Source organism: Pyxicephalus adspersus, chromosome 5 (genome assembly GCF_032062135.1).
Source record: "Pyxicephalus adspersus chromosome 5, UCB_Pads_2.0, whole genome shotgun sequence".
Lineage (NCBI taxonomy): Eukaryota > Metazoa > Chordata > Amphibia > Anura > Pyxicephalidae > Pyxicephalus > Pyxicephalus adspersus.
This window is the reverse complement of record NC_092862.1, coordinates 19,285,115-19,312,901: the sequence shown is the minus strand read 5'-3', so window position 1 is coordinate 19,312,901 and position 27,787 is coordinate 19,285,115. Positions and strand designations below refer to the sequence as shown.

The 27,787-nt window shown below is 37.1% G+C and overlaps 1 protein-coding gene across 3 annotated transcripts in view; it reads left to right on the top strand.

The window, feature by feature from the left end:
• The window catches only part of ZFPM2 (zinc finger protein, FOG family member 2), a 257,195-nt gene that overhangs the window by 89,166 nt on the left and 140,242 nt on the right, over positions 1–27,787 (top strand). For all 3 annotated transcript variants that reach the window (XM_072410744.1, XM_072410745.1, XM_072410743.1), the window contains one exon: positions 23,086–23,210. In XM_072410744.1, coding sequence (XP_072266845.1) covers positions 23,086–23,210 — 125 coding nt within the window. The remainder of the gene's footprint in view (positions 1–23,085; positions 23,211–27,787) is intronic.

Here is a 27,787-nt window from a genome sequence, read left to right as displayed (position 1 = left end):
TCTGGCCTAAAGACCAGAGTTTGACGACCTCTGGCCTAGGTGATCAAGAATGAATGAGAGCTCAGAGCCTCCCGAGATACCTATGTCACGCATCCCGGGAGGCTCTTGGCTGCTCCTTTCATCAAAAGGCGAATAAATTGCCGATCTCACGCATGCCTGCGCTGGCCCGAAGATGGATACTGGGGTGACGCGGGACCCAGTGGAAGAAACCTCCAGAAGGACAGACTGATCTGCGGGACTGAAGGTGAGAAGTGAGATTTTATTGTTTTGGGTGAGTTTTGGGGTCGCTCTAAGCTGAGTTGGGACTACATAACTCTGCCTATCCTCCACCCTTCTCTCCCCCACTCAACATGCAAATTTTGATTCCTTTCCCTGCAATACAGTACTACTGTTCTGACTCCCTAGCACCTTACCATGCGGGGTAAAGGCTGTTGGGGGATGTAGTTTTAGGGACATGCTTGTATTAGAGGAAGGACTTTTTAGCAGCTGCCCCTGTCATAAATAGCCAGGTGATGATGTTACAGGGAATAATAAATGTAGGAGGTTCTATCTATCTATATTACACATCCAGAAAACTATATATATATATTTGTATATAAAATCAGGCACACATTTACTCATATTGAAACATTTACACATATACTCATTGTGAAACTCCTACACATAGACACACACATACCCTAAAATAGCTTTTTTTTTTTACATCTGCTTGAAATTCTTTTTTAAGCATGTTGGATGTTTCATAAATCACACTGTTTATCTGGATTCTTTGGATGTGATATGTTACTGGAGACATTTGCAGAGTACATAGAAATAAATGGAAGCTCTGGAGACTGAATTAACAACTCACACCTGTGACTGGACATTTCCCATTTGCTGGTCAGGGCTCAGTTCAGAGGCGCACTCGGCAGACACAGCCTTGTAACTCGCTTAGAGCTCAGAGCAAAATTCACTGCGGATTTCTGCTTCTTCTCAGGACTGGATTAACAAATGACATTTATTATTTCCCCTGTTAAAAAGACTGTAAGGAATCTCTGAATGTTGGAGTGTGTCAAGAGGGAACATCCTCTTACAGCTGTAATTTGGACATCCAAAACCTTTTTTTTTCTGGGTTATAACACTGAGAATTTGACTTGTGATAACAAAAGCAAACATGAGAACTTTTTTGTTTTATAGTGTGTAGATATCATACATCTTCCATATATCAGATTATTTTGTAATGCTGCAGGTTAGATCAGGACACAGTTACACTATAGCAATTGCTACTGAAACAAAATTAAAGACTCCTGTATGACGGTATATGTAAGCACAAAATCAAGTTAGGATTTAGTTGGGCCAGGGGTGGTCAGACTGAGAGGGAGGGGTCCAGATGATGCTGGATGTCTACCGGCCTGGAAATGAGGTGGGCTCTATCTTGCTGCAGTTTCTATTGCACTAATATGAGAAGCTCACAGCGTACAATGGGATCAGAGTAAGCAATTTCAGTACAATCTTGTACATCTATGCAATACTGATGTTGAAAACTGGTGGTCAGCTTTAAGGATATATGTATAGCCTAAACATTTATTTTTTAGTTTTGGACATTGTAAGGAAGCATTCAAACATCTGATTTTGTTGCTTTGTCATTTGTTATGTCCTTATGACTACTATGACCATGGCAGTAAATGATGAAATATCCAACTTTTCTTAACTGAACAGTGGGTGAAGGGCAATCTTCCAAAGGAAACTTATTCTGGGGGAAAAAATGAAATCTCCTTTAAGTTTGTAGAAACTTCCCGCAAGGTAGCACTAACCAGAAAAAAACTTTGAATAAGATTTTAGCTCTTTCCTACACTATCCAAGATTTTAAAGGTAAAGTTTTGGCTATACATACACATTAGAGGGTCAGGTTAACAAAAACAGATATCAACATTTTTTTTTTTTTTTTTTAATTTTTTAGGGGATTTGCCACTTTTGCCATTTAGGGTAAAAGTGACAGATTGTTTTTAAAACCCATCCACTAATGTTTGCTTTCATTATGCTACCCTTACTACTCCTCTATGGTAACCCTCTGAAATACCAGACACTTCAAGCATGGTTGACATTTCTCTTTATTTCAGCACCAGTTCTTGGGCCCGAGAAACCTTTTAGGGTAGAGGAGAAAGTCATTACCCTTATGAAAAACTGACACAGGAATTTGACTTGGGGCTTTCACAGATTAACTGCCAAAGTGCCATGCTAACCGCTTTGCTTAAAAAAGTCTTGGCCAAGAACTATCATGCAGATTGTGAATTCTGACATTATGTTTGAAGTCATGATTGAGAATATTTTTAAAGGAATTGTAAGAATAACAAGCAGCAATTCATTGGGGGAAATCATTAGCGTCTGCCCCCAGATTTCGGTGGTGAATTCATTAAAAAAAGATCAACAAATTCTGATAACGATGGCGTTCACCTTCTTCTTCCAATTTCCCAGACATTACTATTGGCCAGTAAATCAATTAATTAGGTTTTTGGACCATAAATAACTTTTGGGGTTTAATAGGGAGTGAGTAAGCACTGAAATCATATCGTTTTGCCCTTTCTGGACCACAACCTAAAACATTGGCTAGTTTCATACAGTACCTTCCTCTGTATTTGGAAGGGACATATTGGTCATTAAATGACACAGTCTGCAATAGCCAGTGCTCACCTGAACATGAACATAAAGTTTAGTTACCTTTGGAGGTATATTTGTTGTCTTTTGAAGCTCATTAACTCCTCTGGTAATTGTGGCAGCCAAAAACCAAACCACAGGTACAAATACGCCACTGTTCCTACATCTAACCTATTACTGATTTTTTTCTTCTCTGCAGATCTCTTTTAAATAGATTGCTACATGTCCTGCTTTACAGCTCCAGCTTTATTCTAGTGTGACCTTGTAAGAACAATACAAACGTATCCCTCCTCCATACAGGCATATCCTTATGTAACAGTTGTTATACATTTGTTCCCCTGTATGGAAATTACAACAAAGATATGTTTTAGTGAACGGATTCTGTTCAAATACCTTTGACTGCAGCAAAACACCATCTGTTGTGTTGTATCAGCGAATACATTTGTGTGAAATGGGCTACAGCTGTTCAGCCATGTACAGTACGTACAGGTGGAAATAGATGTACAGCACAATATTATGAATAGCAGAATTACTGCCAAAAATAAAATGACTCATGTGTACATGAATTGTTTCACATCATGTGTATGTATATATATGGACTTTATGTAGTCTTAAAGCTGATCCTAATGATAAACATATGTTGTCTAAAGAGGCCTATGCATTCTTACTTAAATCTTGATATGCTTTGTGTATCTATTTCATTGATCTATTCTGTAATACAGAATAAAATTTTTCCTTTGTGCAGGAGCTTCCTATAATAAAGACCAGTCACTTCTGTTCTCTGTCATTGTTCAGGGTGACTGTTCCTGTATCCATCCCCTCTTGAATCAAAAAACCTGTATTGGGTGAGCTTGGTGGGTCCCCCCGCCCTGTATGTACTGTGTATTCTATGTTATTTAGCAGAGTGATTATATCTCTGATACCATTACAAAGTAAGACAGTCAGTATTACAGTCAGTAAGACAGAGAGACAGACAGTACAAGACAATACAGACAGTATTTAAGTGAATTTATAACTTTTGTGGCTATTAATATATATAAATTAAATAAATGTGTGCCTGGAGTTCACATTTAAAATACCACTATGCTTTTTCTGGAAACCCCAGCCCCCCATCTTTGTCCCCAAAGCTAATGTAACCTAGGACCTTCACCACCCCTGCCTGGTGCATAATTAAATTTTGTAGCCAAAATTTCTGTTGAGCTTTGGATAGTACTGAAGGGTGAATCCTCTTGTTAACTCCTTCTGTCAACATAGGACAGTCCTAGATTTCTGAAATCCCAAATTTTACAGTTGGTCACCAGAACAAGAGGTGTGGAGAAATCAGTCAATATGTTCTGTTGTTTTGGTGACAATGACTAAGAGGTTGCATTTCCAGGACAAGAAGTGAAACCGAATTTTTCCAATGGCACAAAAATAAACTTTTTTAACCTTAATAAACTGTTTTACCCTTTTCCTAAACTATACCATATACTACTTTTTTTAGTCATCAGTAGGTATAGTCTTCTCATATAGGTTACGTACATAATATTCTAAGCCAGGTTAGCACCCAGAAGACAAGGATATTGTGCAGAAGGAGGTATGCTATTAAAAAGTTATTACTTGTTATTACTAGACCAAAAGATGTACCTATAGGTTGCAGTGGTCAGTGATATAAACCCAACCCCTACCCTTGTCTCTGCTTTTTTCATCAAATATTCAGTTTAAATTGCTCAAGTTTCTTTTTAAAATTCATGTGCACCCAAACTGATATAATAAATAGAATATAAAGAAGGAGCTAATTTATCGACAATGGCTCCCTGAAGTTATGTTCTATGGTCAGTTTGCATTGTGCTTGGCAGGGTTCTTCTTTAACCTTGCTGATGATTGTTAATCATAATTATTCATACACAGAATTCCATGCATCTCATTAAAGTGTATGGCTGTAAAGTCCAAGTGATACATATGAGGCAGAGCTGGTATAAAGCAGACAGCGATTAAATGCTCCAATAGAGCTCCAAATTTACCTTCATTTTGTCTATAGACTTTGCTCTGCTCTCCAGTATATTGAAATTCTTGCTCCAATCATTCCATTTAGTTCCAAATGTTTTTTTTTTTGAGCATTAAAACAAAATTGGGGATTGCTTATTTGAAAATCAGCAGGGTTAATTATAAAGATTGGTTAAAAGAAAAAGTTTGAGTACTGTCCGTGTAATGTTAGGAACACAATTTGCAATTTTTACTTATGGTTTTTTCAACTTCCATATTGATCCTTGGCGACAAACTACAAATATTTTACTGCACCATCTACTTGTTTAATAATTGATCTGTATAACCATGGCTTAATATGATTTTTAACCAGCAGTTAAAAAAAAAAAAAAAAAACTTGATTTTTTGGAAACGTTTCTACCCAAAAACAAATAATGATCAAAATTGATCAATGGAAAAGCATTTTTTGGATCGATTCATTTTGCTCTAATTGATTGTTTATTCTGTGGAATAGCCCTAGCCTATGACATACTTGTTATTAAAACCAGAGATTATTTTCAGCATAGGTTCTATACTATCAAAAGTTTCACTTAAAATATACGAGTATATGAGAGTATGAGTTTCATTTAAAGTATATATAAAGCCAATCACTAAACTTATATCAACTGTAATATGTTCATGTTATTTCAAAAACATTTTTTTTTTTACTTTTTAAATCTGCAGATTCTGTTTAAATAATTCTTGCAAATGCTGCCATGTAGGTTTAGGTATTTCCTGGTGTAAGGTGACAACTCTTTCGATTACTTTGTCACCCAGTTATTGGTGAGCCGCTGTGCTAAGACACATTGCACAGGTCAAAGTCCACTATTATCAGATTTAATTAAAATATAACTGGATATCCTGCCTTTCAGATCCTTGCTCAGGCTTGTCCTTTTATAGGATGGAAAAGCTCTGTCCTTGACACCCAGTTGTATTCTTGCGTGGTCACCCTATTACATGTCCTTATGATGGAAGCTATATATAGTCATTTTGATACTCATTATGCAGGCATGGGCTATGAGTATCAGAACAAAAAAAACAGTTCAGAGCAATGATATACATCTGCACCTTCAGGCAAGTGCATGTAGACAGTAAATGGCTACAAAGAGGCTGTGAAGATTAGCAGCACTGAGATGCAATACAATGGTGATAGCAACAAATATGGCGATTGTTGGTCAAAGACAGTGCTTTAGTAAATAAAAAAAAACCCAGTAAGGGCATACATCTGTTTTAAAGATTTTCTCATACCCTTAACTTTAGTAAAATGAATCACAGGCAAGCAATTGTATTTCCTTAATTGCCCATAACTGCATACAAAGAATAAAAGAAGGGGTCACACTCCACTGAAGACACGTATAGAATTTTCATAGAAGAATTCCAAATACATTTTGGAGATTATAACCCCGGTGACATCCCTGGGTTAATTCTATGCTCTGTGTTTTTAGTGTGGCGTGTTGTATATTCTTCACTAGCCATAGAAAGATATTATCTGTGATCAAAGACACTCACACGGTTCCCCCTTGCTTCCTCTGTACTTCTGAGCTGGTGACCTGGAGACTATGTGACTGGCCCCGCTGCCACCCATTGCGTGGTTGCTGGGAGACATGGGGCTTGCATGTGTGTCAACTTTCTTTCATGATTCAAAAGACGTCTGAGCCTAACAGAGAGCTTTAGTCTATCAAAAAAGCTCCTTGTGTGTTTTTAAACAAGTGTCTTGGCCTGAGATAGTGTTGGGGCTTCAGGTTATAAATGATGTATTTTCTTCACTTTTCCTTAATCAGCCTTTTTTTTGGGAGGGGGGGGGTCTATTGTTCCCTTATCATAAAGCTACGATGTTCCTCCTTTAATATCGGAGTCTGCTGTTCTTACCCGTAGAATTGTTGTGTAAGGAATATATATTTTTGTAGGAACATGGGATATCATGTCATTAGTATCTTCAACTCAAGTAAACTGCAGAATTACTAGTCTTGTAATGCTTGAATAAAAGTCTATGTGGATTATGTGATTTTATTTTTGAGAGTTGGATCTTGAGGACGAAATCTGATACTGGTAAAAAAAGACAAGCCGCAAATAAGAAGTATGATTGTCTCTGGTTCTGTATACGTTTTCATAACTGGCTAGCAGGACAATTAACTCCTATTTCTTGCAGTTCATCTTAGCAATGGTAACAAATTGTCCATTAGAATTTCCGCACCTGGGCACTAGAAACTCCAGTTCCTGTTTACTTCCTTTGGCTAGCCAGGAAATTGTATCATGATTGTTCACAACTGCCAAGCCTCAGTGGTCAGGTCTTTGTAGCTACTGTATATCCAGTTTAGGTTTTTATGCAGTTTGGGGGCAAGCCGATAACTACGTTTGTCCCTAATCTCACTTCTAGTGTCTCTTGGGACTCTGCTTTTATTGTAGTTATATACAAACAGTCGTTTACTTTTGCCAACACCATTTTCTACCACTGCCATCATGGAATAAAGAAGTACAAGGCCTCAGTGGTGAGGTCTTTGTATCTGTATCCAATATAGTTTTTTTATTCATTTTGGGGGTGCAAACTGATAACTACTTTTGTGCCACAGCTCACCTGTAGAGTCTCTGATTGTTGGAACTCATTTGTTTATTGTAGTTGTATACAGTCATAGTTACACAGTTAGGTTGAAAAAGACATAATTCAATCAATTTCAACCACTATGGAAATAAACATATTTCAGATAAAAACCCTAAAGACATACCGTATTTTCCGGCGTATAAGACGACTTTTTAACCCCGAAAAATCTGTGCCAAAGTCGGGGGTCGTCTTATACGCCGGGTACCAGTATTTACCTGCAGCTTGTTTCACATCCGGCGTCCCCCCGAGTCGTATCCCCGCGAGTCCTCCTGTGCAAGCTGCACAGGAGAACGCGAGCCTGCACAGGAGGATGTGAGCTTGGATTGGCTCTCCAGTGGAGAGCCTGGATTGGCTCTCCACTAGAACACGCCCAATCATTAAAGGAACGCGCCCATTCATTCCTTAGAACTAGTACTGTACTGTTCCTTCTGCCTCTCAGTTCCCGCACAATAGCGAGATCTGACAGGCAGAAGGAACAATACAATACTGGGCGTATAACATGACCCCCAACTGATTGGTTAGAGTGGGGGGTCGTCTTATACGAACAGTCGCCTTATACGCCGGAAAATACGGTAGTTAATCGTGAGAAAGGCAAAAAAAATCTCTGGTTCAAGTCATTTAGGATATTACCAACCAAATAGTTGGTTCATAAGTCTGGCTTTTTGGGTAGACTAGAGATGACATCACTATTGTCTACAACTGCCAGCATGACTTAGAGCAGTGTTTCCCAACCTTTCTTAGTCGCGGCACATATTTTACAATTAGAAAAATCCCACGGAACACCACCAAAAAGTCAGACACGTAAATTAGCTACCTGCTGCCATCTAGTGGAAGAGTTTTTTTTGGTTCTGCCTATCACTATACATCGCTGGTATAGACAAATGAAGACAAATTTTTTGCAGTAAATAAATCATTTTGGGACCAATTAACTGAAATTGGATAATTTCCCACGGTACACCCGAAGATCTCTCAAGGCACTTTAGTATGCCGCGGAACAGCGGTTGAAAAACACTGACTTAGAGAAGTGTTAGGCCTCAGCATTCAGGTCCCTGTTTCTGTATTCATTTTAGTTTTTTGAACCACTTTGGGGGCAAACTGATAACTTTTGTGCCCCCAACACAGAGTCTCTGGATAGGGTTGTTGGGGCTAATTCCTTTGGTGTACTTATATATATCATATATATAATTATATATACTTATATATATTTTGACTATATATATAGATTTGGTCAACCAAATTTTGGCTCATTGGGTTGGAACTGTGTATACAGGGTGACAAACTATTACTTTTGTGCCTTAGCCCACCTACAGAGTCTCTACATAGATTGTTGGGGCTCTGTAATTTGTAATATTTATATATAAATGGTCATTTTGAAATTTATCAACCAAATTTTGGGTTAGATCTTTAGGTTGGATCTTTAGGTAGACAGGAGAAGACATTACCATTGTTTTCAACTGCCAGCATGGATTGGAGGAGCACTAGGCTTCAGTGGTCAGGTTCTGTATCCAGACACTCTAGATAGGGGGGGCAATTTAGTTTTTTAATGCACTTTTTGGGGCAAACCAATCACTAGTTTTGTGCCACAGCTGACCTCAGGGGTCTCTGGATATGTTTTTGGGGGGCTCATTGTTGTAGTTATATACAAACAGTAATTTTAAATCTGATGGACACCAAATGACTGTCACTGGAAAAAATCTTCCGTGATCGTTTCCAGTGATAGATGAATGGACAAGCCATTCTGTTTTATGGAGAAAGGGTAAGGGGCAAGCAGGTAGCACCCGCTGTGCTCTCCTCTATAGAAGTGCACAGTGGTCATTCCCGATCCATCTTTCACCAATCAATAGATTGATTAACATTATCAGGAGACTATTTTACACGTCTGATTTTAGCCATTGACTGTTTGTCTGGGGCCACAGTTATCTGTTGTGTGTTCATAGCTTTTGACTTTACTAAATTGTTACTAGAGAATGATTATTACTAGAGAATACTGCTCCCAGGGACAACATATGCGTATTATGTGTATGACTTTTTAATTACTGGAAGAAGCTTTTTCTTTCAATGTCAGTCAGTTGTAGGGATCTCCTCGCTAAAAATACACATTTTTTTGTGTAAAGGAACAAAGCATCCAAACATTGCACATTCCATGTTGTCCGCTTTGTTGTGTAGTTATCCAATTAGTTATTTAAAGGATAACTGTATTTGGAAAACAAAAGTAACCCACTGTATACATTCACACCTATCTAAAATCCTGATGTTTGCCGCAACTTCTCCTCATTGTGGCTTTTGAACCGAAAAAGCCCCATCTACAGACTCCATAGACATCTATAGATGTTGTGCAGGTGCTGCTGTATGTATATAACCAACGAGATAATTAGTGACCATTGTTCTCAATAGAGCTGGTGTTCTTCTTTCAGTGCCCTCACTAAAATCTCCGATTTTGGCCTCCCAGTAAAGGTGCCACAGCACTTCATTAATATTGCATCTGCATCTACAGTCTTCTCCTAATCACAATGCAAAGTCTAATAGACCTTACAGTGAGGTCCACCTCATATATCTTCCTGTGATTGGGTGGCAATGATGCTGCACTGCTCCTGAATTCAAAGCAGAGTTACCACCCTTATGTAGGCTGTTTCTACTCGTTCTATAGTGGGATGAGAAGATATTGCAGGTAGAGTTGCTAGCAGCATTGTCACTGCTGATTTACCAACCTATAGCTTGCCTATCAGCACCTGGCCTCACCCTATCCCATGTACTACATTCTTGATTGGCAGCATTGCCCCTGCTGCTGAAGTGTGTGAGTGGTGTGTGAGTCACAGATAAAGGAGGATTTCGCTCATTCTGGGAAAATTAGGGACATTATTGTGTTTTGTGTATTACATAGTAAGTGAATTTGGTACTTAGTCATACAGGAACTTTTAGTTGGACTTTAAATAAAAACCTCACAGAGAAATTAATACTTTTGCCTTTCACTTTCATAATTTTGATTATGTGAGCATATTTTTGGACCTATTTGTGCTTTCAACAGCTGTTTTTAGATACCACACCTAATATGCTTTTCATGGACAGAAAAAACATTTTTACAACATCATACTAATATATATCTGGATGTTAATGTTGTGGATGTTTAATGATAATTGCACGTTTATCACCTTGCCAATAAAACTTTTACATTTCTGAAGTAAAAAAACAAGCATAAAAAATCTTTTGGCTGCAAGAACAAAATTGTAATTGAAGCTTACCTGTCATTAGATTGCATTTGTTTTCTTCTGGTGACCTTTATTTGTTATCACCTGTTTCCTGTTCTAAGGTGACAACACTCACTTATATACTATATCTATAGAGGAGCAGTGTTGTCACCCCATGACAAAAAGTGTATTAGGGCTATAGTTTCCTTCCCACTCCCCTTATCTACATAATACATAAAAACTGTGAGCGTAATGCAAGCCACAGAGAGATATAAAAACTGTGCTTACTGATAAAAGTCAGCAGAGGCCACATGTACTCACTGTATTTCTAGCGAGACCAACAGGTATGTTTCTGTAATTATATTATTAAACAGGGTTTATATAGCGCCAACATATTACATAGCGCTTTACATTAAATAAGGGTTGCAAATGACAGACAGATACAGACAGTGACACAGGAGGAGGAGAAGACCCTGCTCTGAAGAGCTTACAATCTAGAAGGTGGGGGAAGTAACACACAATAGGAGGGGAGTGATATATGATGTGCATTGTGAATTTGCAGAAGTGCATTTTTGTGTACTTTGTAAACGTGCACTTTGATTGCGCTTTAAAGTGCATTGAAGCACTTGCTTTTTTATTTTTATGTTCTATAGCATGGTGTAATGTGTATTGACATTGCCAATGTAAGCAATCTCCATCAAACCCCATGTCCCAGGGTGACAACACAGGAGCGCAAATAGAATACAGTCAGTGTGATGTCGCTCTATAACAAGCCATTCTTTAGTGGTGGGATGACACAGAATTATTTTATTGAAATATACAAAAATAAGCTAAAGATTTTAACTGTTGAGATTTATGTATCTATTGGTAAGAAATTGGGAAATAGTTTCATTTTTTCTTTCTTTTTTTTGCAACCTGATGTTTAGCAAAGTTACAGCAATGATGAACATTTTGTAGAGAGTTGTAGTCTTTCTGGAGATGCCTGAACAAAAGGCATTGGACTGTGCGATATTAATCCTGAACACACAACAAAACAAACAGATGGGAGGACAAAATGTCTTTGCATGTATCAGAAGCAATCTTCACACAAAGGGACATTTATCAGGGGTGGCTGCACCTCTTCCGAGGAAAGAAGCGAGCCCTTGAGTCCAGCAGCAGATGATGATCTTATCAACAAAACCCTCTCTAGTCATATCATCAGCTGCCTCTTGCCAAGTCCCTGGCATTTCTGTATCATGTGCATTTGTGCGAGGAAAGCCAGGCAGGCCGGCAGTGACAGGGGGATAGAGATATAAAAGGGGACACATGGAAGGAGAAAACGGGAGGCACGAGGTACAGATGAACTAAGTTAACCAGACAGACATTTTTAGTAAACACCTGACTGTGTGGACAGCTCTAGCATGCCTGGCATGCTTTCATCCTGGGCTGTGGACAGCTTGTAAAGATGTAAATTGGAATCATATGGAAAGAAACAGATAAGATTAATTATTCTCAGGTCAATTTATTATAATGTCAGCAGAGGCCACAATTATCAAAGATGTCCATTACCTGATCATGTGTCAGTGTACCTCCCCAGAGGAACACATTATGGCACAAAGTATCTAGTCGAAGAACACACCTCTGCCACGCCCCAGTTACTCATCCCATGAAGAACCAATTCACTTAGTTTACTAAACTTAATTTAGTAAACCAACTACTTTTCATTTATTCTGATTTGATAATACCAAATACACTAATTTTGATTTTAAATTAATATTTTGCATTAATAATACACTTATGATTGGTAAGTTATTGTCTATAGCAGCAGTCGCCAACGGTCTGCGGCTCTGGCTGGTGCGCCCCAGAACGGGGTCAAGAAAAGGACCCCGGTGGGGGGGGGCGTACTGGCCAGAGCAATGGATCATGTCTCCCGTACGCATGCGCGGTCCAGAGACAGTAATTTTTTTTTGTCTGTGGGTCCGAAAAGGTTGGCAACCAATGGTCTATAGGTTAGTCCGAACAAAAGGACAACTGAGGAGGAAAGAGGGACAGTCCCTGCAAATATGGGACTGTTAGGAGCTTTACAAGTGTGTGAGGTTCAGGGCCAGGTTTAGGATAGGCCCAGGGCCCCTACCGTTTCCAGGGCCCAATTGGCAAACGGATTGGGCAGGGAGATAGAATACTGTTCATTTGAAACCTCAACTTCATACTTGGCATCACAGAAAGCTGCAGGAAGTTGACTTTTTTGCAGGATATTCATGGACCTTTCCAGGGGAAAGGATAACAAATAATAAATGCTGCCACCCAAATGTTTTTTTTTTCAGTGAAAGGCAATAGTTTTTCTATAAGTAATTAAAGTTTTTTTTTAAGTTACTTTGCTTTTCATATTTATGGAAGCAGAAAGATAAATTAAACCCTCCAAAATTTTCTGCAGAGGTTTCTATATCTAGAGTAACACCAATTTCCCAGCGCCCCCTTTGTCACCTGTAGCAAATGTCTGCACTTTCTTTCTTTCTTGTCCACCACATCATTAATGAAACATGACAACGATGTCGCCTCTGCCAGTTGCATACGGCCCAGATTACAATTATCCAAAGTATATTTCTCCCTCCGTTCTCTAATCTTCACAATATATGTGCTTGTCTGCTGGATAAGTTCACACATCGGATAAGGTCACACTTCCATTTAGTGACAACTTCCAACAACACGAAGAAGCACGGCTAGATTTATTTAAGTCAGCCGGGATAAGATCGCTGTTTGGCTAGCCTGATTTATCAGGGTTTGACCGGAGTACTTGAGCAGAAAATGTCATATTTCAACTTTATGTTCCTAGGGATACTTCAGTGTGTTTCGTGTTGGAGACACCGGCATGGCGGTAGTAAAATTGAAAAAAAGGCTTTCCAATAAGTCAGTCTAACTCTGCCAAATGAGAGTAATAATATATTTTCTTGAACTACTGTACATTGTTTCAAGAGCAATAGACGAAGCATAAACACAATGCTTTATCTCATGTGAAGATGCAACATTTGCTTGAGATAAAATGCGGCCTATTTCCTATTTTTTTTCTTTGCTTTTGGTGACGTGAGAGATCATATTGCATTAATCAGTCCTCCTTCTGCCTTTGGACATTCACCAAATTTTCAATTTACTTGCATAAATGTTGTGTTATTAAGGTAAATGGACTGCTCATTGATAAACAGAGGGTCAGATGAAGTGCAAATCTATATCGATCATTTTTCCAAACTGAATAAACATGCTATGGGTGTTAAATTACATTCTTACATTTTTTATATTCAACTGATAACTTGCAGCTCTTGAAAAGTAGTTCAGGGTCACATAACTTCTCATCTTCTGTAATCTATAATTAGTCATACAATATAATAAATGTGAGTCACTTATAAAATAATAAACGGTTGACATGTAGATTTGCAATTGTTTCTTTTAGATACGGTCTGTGATTCAGGCTAGTTCATGACATATTGGTAACTGGCAATATGATCTGATAGACTAAGTCTGTAGGACATTTTTTAAATATTCTTGAAATACAATAAAATAATCATGACTCCACCACCTTCCAAATGATACCAGCCTTGCTTACCCATCATGCAGGCTAAAGTGTCCATACCTATACTAATCCATTGTGCCACCTGCTAAAAGTAGTCTTTGTGTATCTCAGTATCTAGTAGCTGTTACAAAAACAAAAGGTTTAAACAAACAGACCCACCCATAGACCCAACAACAAATCCAGCTTTGTTTTTTAGTTCAAATTACATTATGGGAGTACATACAAGTATAAGTAATATGTAGTTGTATAAGTAATATTAATTCTAATTATTTTATATTATGTTCCATCCATAATTATATTCTATTATCTAATTGAGCTTACAAAGATTTATTGGAGCTGCCTGCACATACCAGCAATTTCAAGTACTTGTTGAATCTGAACCCCAATTTCAAGTTGTGTTGTAGCTTGGTAGATTCCTCCTGCCCCCCTCCCCATGCCTTCATATTAATGTTGGCCTATCATTACGATGAGTCAGGAAGGGACCAGCTATTTCCAGCATTTGCAGAAAGTCACAAAGCTTCCCCATTTAGTATACCCTGGCGTTTGGTCGACCTGCTATAGGTATTTTCAGCTTAGATTGCCTGCATTTCTAACTGGTTAGAAGCTTTTGATTTTTAGCTTCCTTTAGGTATCAAGGACTTCCATTAATAGATGTTCTCCTAGTAAAGGGGCATATGACATGCATTTAAAATGAAGGCCCAGAAGAGGTAGTAGTTTTGCCATTTCTTTACCTTTGATTTGTATTAATAAGATTTACATTTCAAATAGAGAAGATTCTACATTTTGTATTGTATACACATACAAGTCACAGTAACTACTTATATGTATATTGGCCATTTTGAAGTCAGAGGTAGGTACACAGCTTTGACCATTGTGCTATCTCACTGGTTTACCAAAGGAACATGAACATGTTCACAACGTGAACTGGACATCCACCAGGGCCTTAGCCTTTTTGTTCCCACCAGTGCCTTGAGATAATAAAAAATGCATATCACCTTCATTTAGTGAGCTTGGTTGTTGATCACCCAGAGAATTTCAGCGATAATGCACAGAAATCCACTGCTTACCATTGCTCTGTGCTGCAATAAGCACATCTTTTTTGGGATGTGGATTTTAAATGCCAGCCCAGCTTTACTCAACCCTTTATAATAGTGACATTTGCAAACTAAAAAAATTTATCCCACAGGGCTGTGCATTCACTATACTCATAAACATTATTTATGAATTGGTTTACCCACTCTTGTACACCAATATAGCTAGTGTGTTTTTTCTTTTTTTTTTTTGTCAAAACTGACTATTTGTCCTGGTTCCACCCTGATAACAATGATCCTTTGTGGTCGAGTTACTTCCTTTTTTTTTTTTTTTTTTTTTTAAAGCTATCATAAGTGTTTGATTAATCACTTGCTGTAAAGTATGCAATATCAACATAAAAAGATAAGCAGGCTGCAATACTAGCAGAGCTATCTTTGACCACTAATTAATTAGTCTAGTGGATACTTCTCATCTGTTCTTCGTAAAGGTTTTTTAAATCTTGAACTGTTTGCATCTTTAACTGAAAAATCTATAGGTTATAAAAAAAGAGCATTTTTTAAGAGCTGCTGATATTCTTGAGCTCTTCTAAAAATGCTAGCTGGCTGGCTATAATGCAGTGTTTCTCAACCAAGGTTTCCTTGAATCCTAGGTTTTCTGCAGAGGTTGCTAGGGGTTCCTTGAGCAATTAGCAGTTTGTGACTCTCAGGTCAGTTTACCTGATACCAATTATGTTTTTTGATATGTTTGGCTATTGAGTTCACATTCTTCCGACTGACCAGCTAAGTAAAAAGCTTTCTTCCTACTGACCACCACATTAATGTGCTGTGAGCTGTGGAAATAGTCAATAATGCCTAAAAACCTGCATGTTTTTTCAAGGGATTCTCTTATGTAAGTCTGGAGACACTTTGATAATTGAACCATTGACTTCAGCCCTTTTTGATTGTGGAGTTAAAGAAATCTGACTTTAATTTCCTGTCTGTTCAATTCGGGTTTGTCACTCAAACATCATTAACGCTCTTCTCAAATATTTTTATGTGCCTCAGCTTTGTATTGGAGCGGAGTGAAGTGGAGCAAAGATGTCTACATCCCGGGACTAAATTGACAACAAAAAATATAATGTGATAAGCAAAACAGCTCCACTTATACATAGTTAATCTGTGAATGTTGCCACTTACCTAATGTTCCGTGTTTTAGAAAGAATATTCCAACTCAGCCTTTCCCAAATATTTTAACCCTGGAGAATCCTTAAAAACATGTTCAGGTCTCAGGGAACTCCTGCTAAAACCAATTTTTGGGGGATTAAAGTTTCTTGACTTGACAATTTTCTTACAATGGCTAAAATGCCACCCTTGGACAACCCTATTAATCATGAATATAGTCCCTCTACATGGCTTTGAACCTTTAGCAAGCTCTGGAGATACCCTGGAGTTCCACAGAACCCTAGTTGAGAATATGTGTTCTATCCTGTGTCATAATCCATTGACTTGTGTTGTGCCCAATTAATATGTAAGGGACAATAACTTCATTTAGTGGTATGGTCATTCTTTTATAGCTAACAACTAAAGGTTTTATTTTTGGATAGGATCTAACCAAAAACTCTTGAATTCTCAGGATTTATTGCTCAGAGACACTTTAAAGAAAACAGCTTGTTTATTTTGCTATATGTTCCCCTACTTTAAATTTACTTTGGTATTTGTGTATCTGCTGCCTATCTGCTCCAAAGTTTGTAGTTCTTAATCCATTTAAAGAGAGGCCGCTTGTAAATCCACAGGTAGAGATAAGAAGTCACTGTTTGATGGAGTCTGAACCCTTTTCAAATGAAAAATGTCAGTGACAGAAGAGAAAACTGAATTATATTTTATAAAGGTTTTCAAAGATTTTCACGATTCTGCTCCTATCAGATAAATATGTCATGTCCACAGACCTTGTTGCTTTTTTATACGTAAAAGCATCAGTCTGAATCTTATAGCTGTGGGGTTTTTTCTATAGAGGTTGGTAACTTGAATATAGCGAGAAGGAAGTAAAAAAAGATTATTTTCCAGGCTTTATTTATTATTTACTCTTTCCGTGCATTTTTCTTGGAGTAGTCCATGATCATACAAAATGTGTTCAGGATACGTGCATTCTCTGAAGTGAGAATGATAGAGAAATCTGGTCTTTTATCAGAAATCCCGGGGACTAGTTTAATGTTCTTGGATACATGTAAAGATCTAACAATAAACATGTTTTGAAGACCTAAATACTATTAAAAGATAATTGCTTCAGCTTCTGGAAATCTATGGTTGTAAATAATATTCTACGTATTAAACTGGAGGTTGGGAAAAAAATGTAAAAAATATATATTTAGTACCTCAAATACAAGATTATTTCTCCATCTTTTATCCCCTTAAACATGCTGTAATTAGAGAAAATATTTGTTCACCTGCTTGAAATCCATTGAGCTCCCAATCTGACTGAGATCTGCCCAATCAGAAATCCCTGCCATCTGGACTTCAAAACCTATATGCCGCCATTCTTTGTCCCATTTATCATGGATTTCTGATCATTGGACAACTTAATGATCCAGCAAATCTTGTATGGATCTGGTTCAGGATTAAAAACATTTGCAAATTTATAGCTTATGATTTTTAAGAAATCCATTCCAGACTTGCTGAATAACCCAGGTTCTACCATGATAATCTATCTTCTCCGGTCTTAGAGAGCTTTAGTAAATCAAGCCCAATGACACTGTATCTACACATGTACACTGTAGGGAAAAATTATAAATACTGTTTGCTGGAAGAATACAATGACAGTGAGAAAATACGCTGAATGTGACTGTAAATGGTGATAATGATAATATGGCACAGTGTGTCAGCTTTCACCAGTGTACTGTCACTTTTGGCACTGTTGGCACTGAGCAGACCAAGAAGTACCCAGTGCTGGTGTGATTGGTGTATCCTTGCAGTGCTATACTATAGAAAATGTGTTTGCTAACATAACCCTGCCTGTCTGGGTGTGGGAAGGAGCAGTCATGATGGATAATTGGAAGGGCATGCATTGATGCACAGAAAAAATATGCCGGGGTGATTAGGAAGTAAGAAAAAAGTATTTTTTTCTTTGGCACCATCTACAAATTTGTGGCTATTTGCATCCAATGGATCAGGCTAATTTGGGTCAAATTTTGGTTCATGCTAGTTGGTTTTCTCATCTCTAAATGTCAGTTCTTGTTATCTCTCATGAGCTTCCTTATAACTAAGAAATTAAACCAGCCACAAGCTTTGCAATTATTTGTATGAATGATTGTGTATCACTGGCCTGTCATATTTTATAATGATAGATATGACTTCAGATGGGTAAGCAGAAACCAACCAATATTTTTGGTTAGTCAGGTTAGATTTTTCTGGTCGATTATTCTTGTTCCTCCAAGAGAAGTCTGATGATTGGGTGCTTGAAGAATTCCAACACATGTGCATCAACCTGCAACAAAAATAGACATTTCAGTGTGTTATCTACACTCATGTCTACCTCTATCTTAAATCTATAACCAGCTTGGCACAATTTTATGTACACCAATAACTACTTTGAACTGTTACTCTTTTCTGCTTTGCAAACTCTGTACCTGTATGCCTGTATCTGATGTATGATTTTATGTGTATAAACTATCTGCCTTTCCCACATTTCTTATTTGTCATTCATCCTGTAACATTCCGTTTTATGGTTTGGAATTGTAGCACAGCAGTGTCTCTCTTCCTTCTTCTTCCTCCGAAATGACACATTGACCTTGTGTGATCATGCTGTGACCTTGTAAGATGAAGATCACAGAGCTTGCTGCATTACTTCTGTGTGTTTGACTTCAGAATGCTGAGACAGTGCAGAGATTTGAATCTCAACACCGCAGGATTTGGAAGTTGCACTTTAAAAATAAACCGTCTGGCTTTTATGGAGTCTGCAGCAGCGGTTCACGCTGACAAATCTGTATCCTTATGGATAGGTGTGAGCTAGCTCTAATATACTCTTACAAATACAGAGAGACATATGTGAGTGGTGAGCTTATTAAATGGCCAGTAACATATTAGGAGTGGGTTTATGTTAAAGCTTATCTTTTGGCAAGTTGTTAATTACACAGAAGAAATAAATGCATAGGAAGTGTTTTATCTGCAAAAGGCTTTGTAATTCTGTGTCATCAGTCTTTTGATTTAGGCTTCATTGCTTACCAGTAGAACCAGGCCCTCACGTTACACTCCAACAACAATACAACTAAAGAACAAGTCCCCAGCATTTTGATTGGACAGTGTTCCAACTGTCCAATTGTTGAATTGTCAACATTTTTAGAACATGTGCACTGCAGCTGTGCCTGATTGGTTCAGAGTGCCAAGCTTTATTTATCAGTCTGTTGTACAGGCTTTGCAGTATGCACAGGAATTCATCAATCTCAGTGCAGCCAATCAAGATTGTCACTGATGATTGAGCTCTTGCATAAATAGAGGCTAGCTGAGTATAGTTCCTCCTTCTTATGTAGCCAACAATAAATTTTAGGTACAGTTTTAGAGGAAAATATGCCCCTTTATTTACCCTGTTGGCGCTGTTATTAGTATTCCTCTTTTTGCTGTCTATATGCAAATTTAAATTTTCCAGGATGCCTTGAAACAATGCAATGTATTTATTTCCATAGAAATATACATTCTGTTCAAATGTTATCTTCTATGCCAGAATGGTCATGGCTCCTGTCCCAGTATATAATAATGAGAAAATTGGTCAGTAGCTAGTATGGATCTTGTCAGTCCTGACGATTCCCATGGTTGGTTGCAGTGGGAAATGCTATACATGTTTTTCTAAGACAACTATACAAGCATATAAGGAATTTAAGCTGTTCACTTACCAAGGTGAATTGCCACCTTACAAAGAATAAATCACTTAACTTAGTGAACGTGCTAGTTCACTTTGCAAATAATTCCCAATCAAATGCAAGAAAAACTAAAAAACATCTTTGCACATGTTTGGATGGTTAAAATGAGATTCATCTCATTTAATAAGCCGTGAAAGTGAAATTTCCTTTGCAAGGAGATAATTCACTTTGGTAAGTGAACAGAAAAAAATTCTTTTAGCAAATCAATCTCATTGCTCTAGTAACTCTCATGTTCATAGTAACTATTTTGTTTATATCTCCTTACCAGAAAACATGAATGTATATCATTTGCATTGTTGAACAACCTCATGCTTTTGCTTACATCTTCCAAAGACACTTAAAACTTATCCATCACATGGAGTCATTGTACAAGAATGCAGGGCAATATGGTGATTGCTCCCCTGTTGACATAAACTGATAATCACTGGGATAATTAGACAAGAGAAGCCATGAAGTATAAACTCAGCCATTCCAGATTATAAACTGAACAGAATCACACATGCAAGTTTGGACGTTTCGGAGATCAGATCGCATTTGCTTACATGTAGCTGAGGAACAAGCAGACGAGAACGGAGATAATGCTGAGTTCTGAGTGATGTCAACCTTCATCTTATCACGTCTCTGCTCCTTTATTATTTGTATTAATTTACTTTGCTTTCTGTGCTGTAATTCTAAAAGAGGCAGCAAATTTCCTGACTACCATGGCTGTGATTAACTTACATTAACTCTGAAATAAGAACATTTAAAGAGCTTCTAAATCAAAATACAATTTTGGTTAATTCAAGGCAATATTGTGTAGTGTGTAAAAGTTTTTTAGGTATTTGATTTTTTAGTGGTGAGGAATTATATGCGCTGTCAGAGTTTTATTTCAGTCTGTGACCCTTGAGAGAGATTTGCTTTCGTTATTTGTCCTGTTGACCACTGTTGCAGGGACTGAACCTGAATGAATAACTAAACATTTAAGCGATGACCAGACTAGAAATAGAGGACAGCTCTTCTAAAGGGGACATTTGCTCTCGTGACATCTACCAGAACCAACAGAAATATCAATATCAACCAGAAATACATTTTCTTCACTTTTGGAGAAATGTCCTACCTGTTTCCTCCTGCTGTGCCTACAGGATACAAAGGAAACCTTCTCAGTAGGACACAGTAGGCAGGAGGTCCCCAAACCTACTCTATTTAGATATCATTCAAAGTGATTATTTTGATTCTCCAAGGATATAAACATAGACGAACCTTCATAAAATTTGCTCCATTTGCTGTTTCCAACATGTTCCTCTTTTCTCCTAAATGCAGTATATAAATAGCACTGACACTGATATATAATAAATAATTTCAAAAATAAAAATAATTTCTTTATTTCCATATTTAACCACAACTTCCAGCCACTAGCTTGACTCTGCAATGAGCAGCCTGGCTTTACTATGCTATTTGAGAAGCAAGAGGGGGAATAATTGATTTTTGGGCAAAAAACTGGTTTAGAGTAGAATATTTGAGCGAGAACACACCAAGGCATTCTTACAATACTTCTAAATGGACACCAAATAAATGGACTATGTCTTTGTTAAAAACTATTTATATGTTAACCCCAGAAATGGCCTTGGGAACTAACTGCCATCTAGGTGCCTTCCCTTTTTCTCAATCTTCTGATCCTTGACCTATGGTTCCTCTATGATACCCCCGTCTGCTGGACGTTTTTGCATACATACTTACTAATTACTTCCTTGTCCTGAGAAAGTAGTAAAATAAATGATGCAAAATGAGTAGTATGAATGAGTAATGACCTTTGACTATGGGGCTTATACTAAGTGAGTGCAAATACCAGCAATACCATCTATAATGGTTTTAAATATGTTACTTTACCCCATTTAGAGGCATCCTAATAGCAGGTTTAGTTATATGTTTAAAAGACATTAGGGTTCTCATATTAGATTGTTTTTAACAATTTTATATAAAAAGTGATTATTTTGATTCTCCAAGGATATAAACATAGACGAACCTTCATAAAATTTGCTCCATTTGCTGTTTCCAACATGTTCCTCTTTTCTCCTAAATGCAGTATATAAATAGCACTGACACTGATATATAATAAATAATTTCAAAAATAAAAATAATTTCTTTATTTCCATATTTAACCACAACTTCCAGCCACTAGCTTGACTCTGCAATGAGCAGCCTGGCTTTACTATGCTGTTTGAGAAGCAAGAGGGGGAATAATTGATTTTTGGGCAAAAAACTGGTTTAGAGTAGAATATTTGAGCGAGAACACACCAAGGCATTCTTACAATACTTCTAAATGGACACCAAATAAATGGACTATGTCTTTGTTAAAAACTATTTATATGTTAACCCCAGAAATGGCCTTGGGAACTAACTGCCATCTAGGTGCCTTCCCTTTTTCTCAATCTTCTGATCCTTGACCTATGGTTCCTCTATGATACCCCCGTCTGCTGGACGTTTTTGCATACATACTTACTAATTACTTCCTTGTCCTGAGAAAGTAGTAAAATAAATGATGCAAAATGAGTAGTATGAATGAGTAATGACCTTTGACTATGGGGCTTATACTAAGTGAGTGCAAATACCAGCAATACCATCTATAATGGTTTTAAATATGTTACTTTACCCCATTTAGAGGCATCCTAATAGCAGGTTTAGTTATATGTTTAAAAGACATTAGGGTTCTCATATTAGATTGTTTTTAACAATTTTATATAAAAATAAACATTATATTTTAGTTTTAGTTTTCTGAAATTGCTGTTTTATTGACTAAGCCAACTTTGGCCAACCTCCCCATCTCTGCTTTTATATATATATTTATTACTGCACCAGGTGGACTAAAACTATACTAGTAATATTTTGAAAGAATAAAACTTGCTGGCAAGATAACTCACATTATGGTATCCAAGAGAACCATCAAAAAGGCTTTGATTTTTGTAACATAATTTGGCGTATTCCTTGTCTGTGACCCAAAGAAATCTATATAAGGTAATAACGGATAACTAATTACTTGGAAAATGAGGTTCTCATCTGCGTAACAAAAATAAATCACCTCATTTTATTTTCATGCAAGTCTGCAGTCACTTATTTTGACAACTGTAAGTCATTTCAGATTGTGTCGGGCCTGTAAAACAAACAGAGAGATGTGACTGTTGTCAAGAAAGAGTATTCAGCATCTCGTTTTCTGTGTCTGTAGGAGAGCTGGAAGCGTTCCAGAAGGATGGAGAGCGGAGGATTCACAGCCGACAGCAGCTTCCAGTTGGAACGACGTGGGGGCCCTTTGCTGGCAAGATGGATTTTAACAATGATAACAACACTTTGGTATGTGGCTCTGATAAAACACTTTCTACTCAGTTGATTTTTGTACAGTGTTAATGCCAAATTTCAATATATCTATCTATATATATATATATATATATATATATACCATTTTTAAATCAAAAACTATATAGTATAATATAGATAAGAATAGACATAAGTGTTAATTGCAACAGTTGCAGGAATAAATCTCTCAAACCAAGGCCTTAGACTTTGGCCTTGGCTGGTTCATTACCAATCACCAGTTCAAAAAAAAGATCCTATTGCTCCGAAATATAAAGTGAATTCAACTGCAAACCAATCATCAGCAAACTTTTTCATGATGTAGAATGATTAGATGTTTTGGTAAATACTACTCTATTACTAAATATTACTGTAAGTACATATCATGGGTAAAAATGATCAAACACATAAGGAGCTCCCATATGTTGAAGCCATGTCAACATGGTCCTCTGGTTCACCCCACCGGCAGGTAGCAGGAGGATAGAATACTGTACACAGGTGATATGTTTTAGGGTTAAAATCGAGCAACCACAATTCTGTAAAATTACTGGACTAGTTGATTATGTGCATTACTGTAAGTAAAGTGTAATAGCACTTACATTAGTGTTTCTCATACAGCGTTCCAAGGAGCCCTAGGGTTCCTTCAGAGGTTGCTGGAGGTTCCTTGAGCAATGAGCAGTTTGTAACTCTCAGGTCAGTTGATTTGACACCAATGACCTTTTTGGCTATCTGAAAGGGTGGTGGTCTTCCTAATGGCCAGGAATGTAGAAGGCATTCCTCATACTGACCACTAATGTAGTGTAAGATATGGATATACAAATTATAGTAGGGGGATCTGAATGTTATTTTAAGGAGTTCCTTCGTGTTAAAGAGGTTGAGAAACACCTACTGAAACTGTTGCCATTGATGCTTATGTTCATTTCTATTCATGCATAAATCTCTTATATGTGGTGCTGCAACTTTTTGTATCATTGGATGTTATTCTGCCAGTTCCTCCCATTACTGTACATTGTTTGTATTTATTAGTTTTAATATCTATAATATATTTATGTTCTAAATAGGTGATTAAAGAGGAAAACCGGTATACCTGTTAAATACGGCATCCCCCCAATTTGGAAATTTTGTCAAGGCTGGTAGTCCAATAAAGTCACAGATATTACACAAATGGTTTAGAACCCTACAATGGCCATACTTGACTGTAAGCCCAACAGATTGAATTCAGGCAGCATGGCAATGTAGCCTGTTCATTACTTGCATCCTGGATGCTATGTATCTGCATCTGCTGTAATTGTCCATCATTGTGGAATGCCAAATTCATTGTAGTTAAGGCAACTTAGAGCCACGAAGGAGAGGTGTCAGTACTTCGAAGTCTATACGTGGTGTAACTTTTTAGCTTGCTGTTTCTGTCCAAGGTTGTAAAGGTCTTCTGTCTTCAACTTTTGCAATCCCTAGTCCTCTTGGACTTGCATGGACAAGAGCAGCAAGAGTGGAGGAATAGGAACAGTTCATGATAGTGTTTTAGAAGATATTTGTCCTTATCATGGGAAAGAGAAAAATATCTAATTGGTCAGAAAAGCACAACAAGCAGAGGAAGATAAAAATAAGATCTTGCTACTCAAAAATGGACTGGGTTAACAAAAAAGGTGTACAGCTGGTCAGACCACCAGTAAAGTGAACTTGTTTTGTCCTAGAAAAGTAGAGAAGCAGTTGATGTTTATAGTTTTAATACATTAAACCTCTATATCTTGCTTTTTATTTATCCTTACTTTGTTATCAATGGAGGAGAGAGCTCTTTAGGTACGTCCATACATGCTGTGTCTTGAAGCTGTTTGCTGGCTAAGTCGCTCTGGGTCACGTTAAGCATTTTCCTTGTGAAAATATTGGAATGTAAATTTGTAAATGTGCGGTTCCGACTGGCTGAGCTGTTCAATTATGAATATGTGAGCGTAACTACAGTACAATAAAGCGCTATTACTGGATGCCTAAGCCTTTCCTGCAGCACTCAGCTCTGACTGCATGGAATAGGTGGAAATCGCAACATGCAACTCTGCTTTTAGATACAGATAATATACATGTTAAGAGACAGTATGCAGCTAAGGGTTCTGGGTAATGTACATAGACATATGTTTATAAATCATACATTGTAATATTCACTTGAGATAGATAAAATACATGTCTGCAAAATACTAATTTTAGAAACTGCACATATCAGGGTGCATTGTACACTTTTAGGTGTTGTGAAAGGGGCTCTTATAGAAATTGTTAGTTTTTTTAATAGTTTTCAATGATATAAAATATAATTAGCTAAATGAGCATGATCCCATTAATGTGTTGAGTTGAAAACTTGCTTCTGGTAGACTCACCTATTTAGTTATCCTAATCTGGCATTCTTCTGGGTAAAATGATTGCCAGTATAACTCAAACAATGACCTACCTGTGAGCCCAGCAGTTTAAGGGCCCACCCATGGGGTACATAATCAAACCAGGGTGGCCCATTAAATTCCTTTATTATAACTATTAATTTACTAAGTACTGTGGAATTCAGCTGAATTGAAAAAATATCCTATTTAGTGACTAAATGCATAATAAAAAAAAAACACATATCAAGATTTGTATTCATTATGTTCTATCTATCTATCTATCTATCTATCTATCTATCTATCTATCTATCTATCGGCTCATCCAATCTCGTTTTCAATCTCTTTCCTTCTATTTTTTTTTTTAATTTATAGCTTCTATATTAAGTCATATTCCTCTCAATAATCAATGGCCCTCAATCAATTAATCAATGAGTATGAGACATTATTTTAACACATGTATTGGCCAGCACAATCCACTTTAACCCTATTGAGAATTTTTGGGATGTATTGGAGAAGACTTTACACATCAATAATACAAATTGGTAAAAAAAATGAATGCAACTCGGAATAGAAATAAATGTTGAGACATTGCCCCTGATTCATCATTGAAATCCGCGATCGCGGGAAGCGCGATAATACGCGCGACCAGCGATCGCGGATTACCGCGGTCCGGGGGCTCGAGTGCGCGCGTACACTCGCGTCCTGAATCTGTCAGAGTGTGTGACTTTTTTGGCCAGATAGTGTTCAAAGGTCTATAATAGTTCCTACAACTTTTTGTATGAAACTAAATAAAGTATGCTAAATACTCTGTTTTTAACCACTTTAGTTTCTTTGTTAATCCCCTATCCCACATGGCAACACTTGATACTTGATACCCAAAACAACAAAGCACAAAGTTGCATAGGGTAGAGAAGGGCTACTAGTTTGTCAGTATGGACTGATATATATATATATATATATATATATATATATATATATATATGTGTAAGTTTAATGCCGGTGTAGTCAAAGTTTACATTTACCCATTCTCTGCAGTCGAGATGGAAAGTGGACTTGGCTAGAACAAAGTAATTGAAAGAACCAATGGCATTACTTGTGTTTGAGTCATACTATGTACATAGAAAGTCTGACTTTATTTCTCGGTATCAGAATATTTCACATAGACCCTGGTAGGGCACCCAATCGATCCTTAGTGTTTCCCAGACTTTTATACACTAATCCTGAGTGTGAATCATGTAAGTTGAAATGACTTTTCAGTTGTGAGACCTTTTAACAAAGGACATTTAGAAGGTTCTTGGTGAGAAAAGCTTCTTACCCTGAGCTGTGAGATGCTACAGATAGTATGTATTTTACAAAGGATTCACAGGCTGCTGTTAATGATTATGGATGTTCTCACATTCACACTAAGGCCAGGTGGCTGGAACCTGTTCCTGCACGTTGCATTCTAACAAGATTTAGATTGTAAGCTCTGCTGAACAGTTTTTATTTTAATATTATTAATATTATTAAGTAAACTGTTTAACCTGAGGGAAATTACATACTAAAATACCTTTATACACTGTCCCAGGTAGGTTTTTAGTACATGAGACTAATATTATTTGTTTCTTTTAATTATAATACTATTATTACTAAAACTTATTTTGTTATCATTGTTGTCTATGCTCTTTCTGTAGTTTTTACTTGTATTTGTTTGAATTTTTTTGTAATGTTTTTGTTCAAAAAAAGTTAGGTTTGTATCAGTTTTTCTACAATACCGGATAATCTATTGATATTATGTGTGATTAGTGGGTATAAAAAAGTCTAAATCGGAAAAATTACATGCGCAGATCAGGTTACTATTAAAGTTTTTTATATGGAAGACAGACCAGCTAAATAAAGATGAGTCCACACAAAAGTTTTATATAAATAAAAGTTATAAATGCCATATTGCTACTATAACAATTCCTGATTAGGTTATGGATATGAAAAGGAACATTATGTATAATTTTAGTAGTATCACTTTTTACTAGTTTGAAGAATAATGATTTATAGAACAGTATACTTTTAGGTCATTTTATTATTTGGCAATATCATTATAATTGAAAATATGAAAACCAGTTGTCAATCTGCTTGGGTTGTCAGTATGCCTTAGTTTGATAATCACACCTCCTGCACTTTCCACCCCCCTTCCATCCATTTGCTGGTTTACATGTCTTTCAGTCCATCCAGTGTCAAACA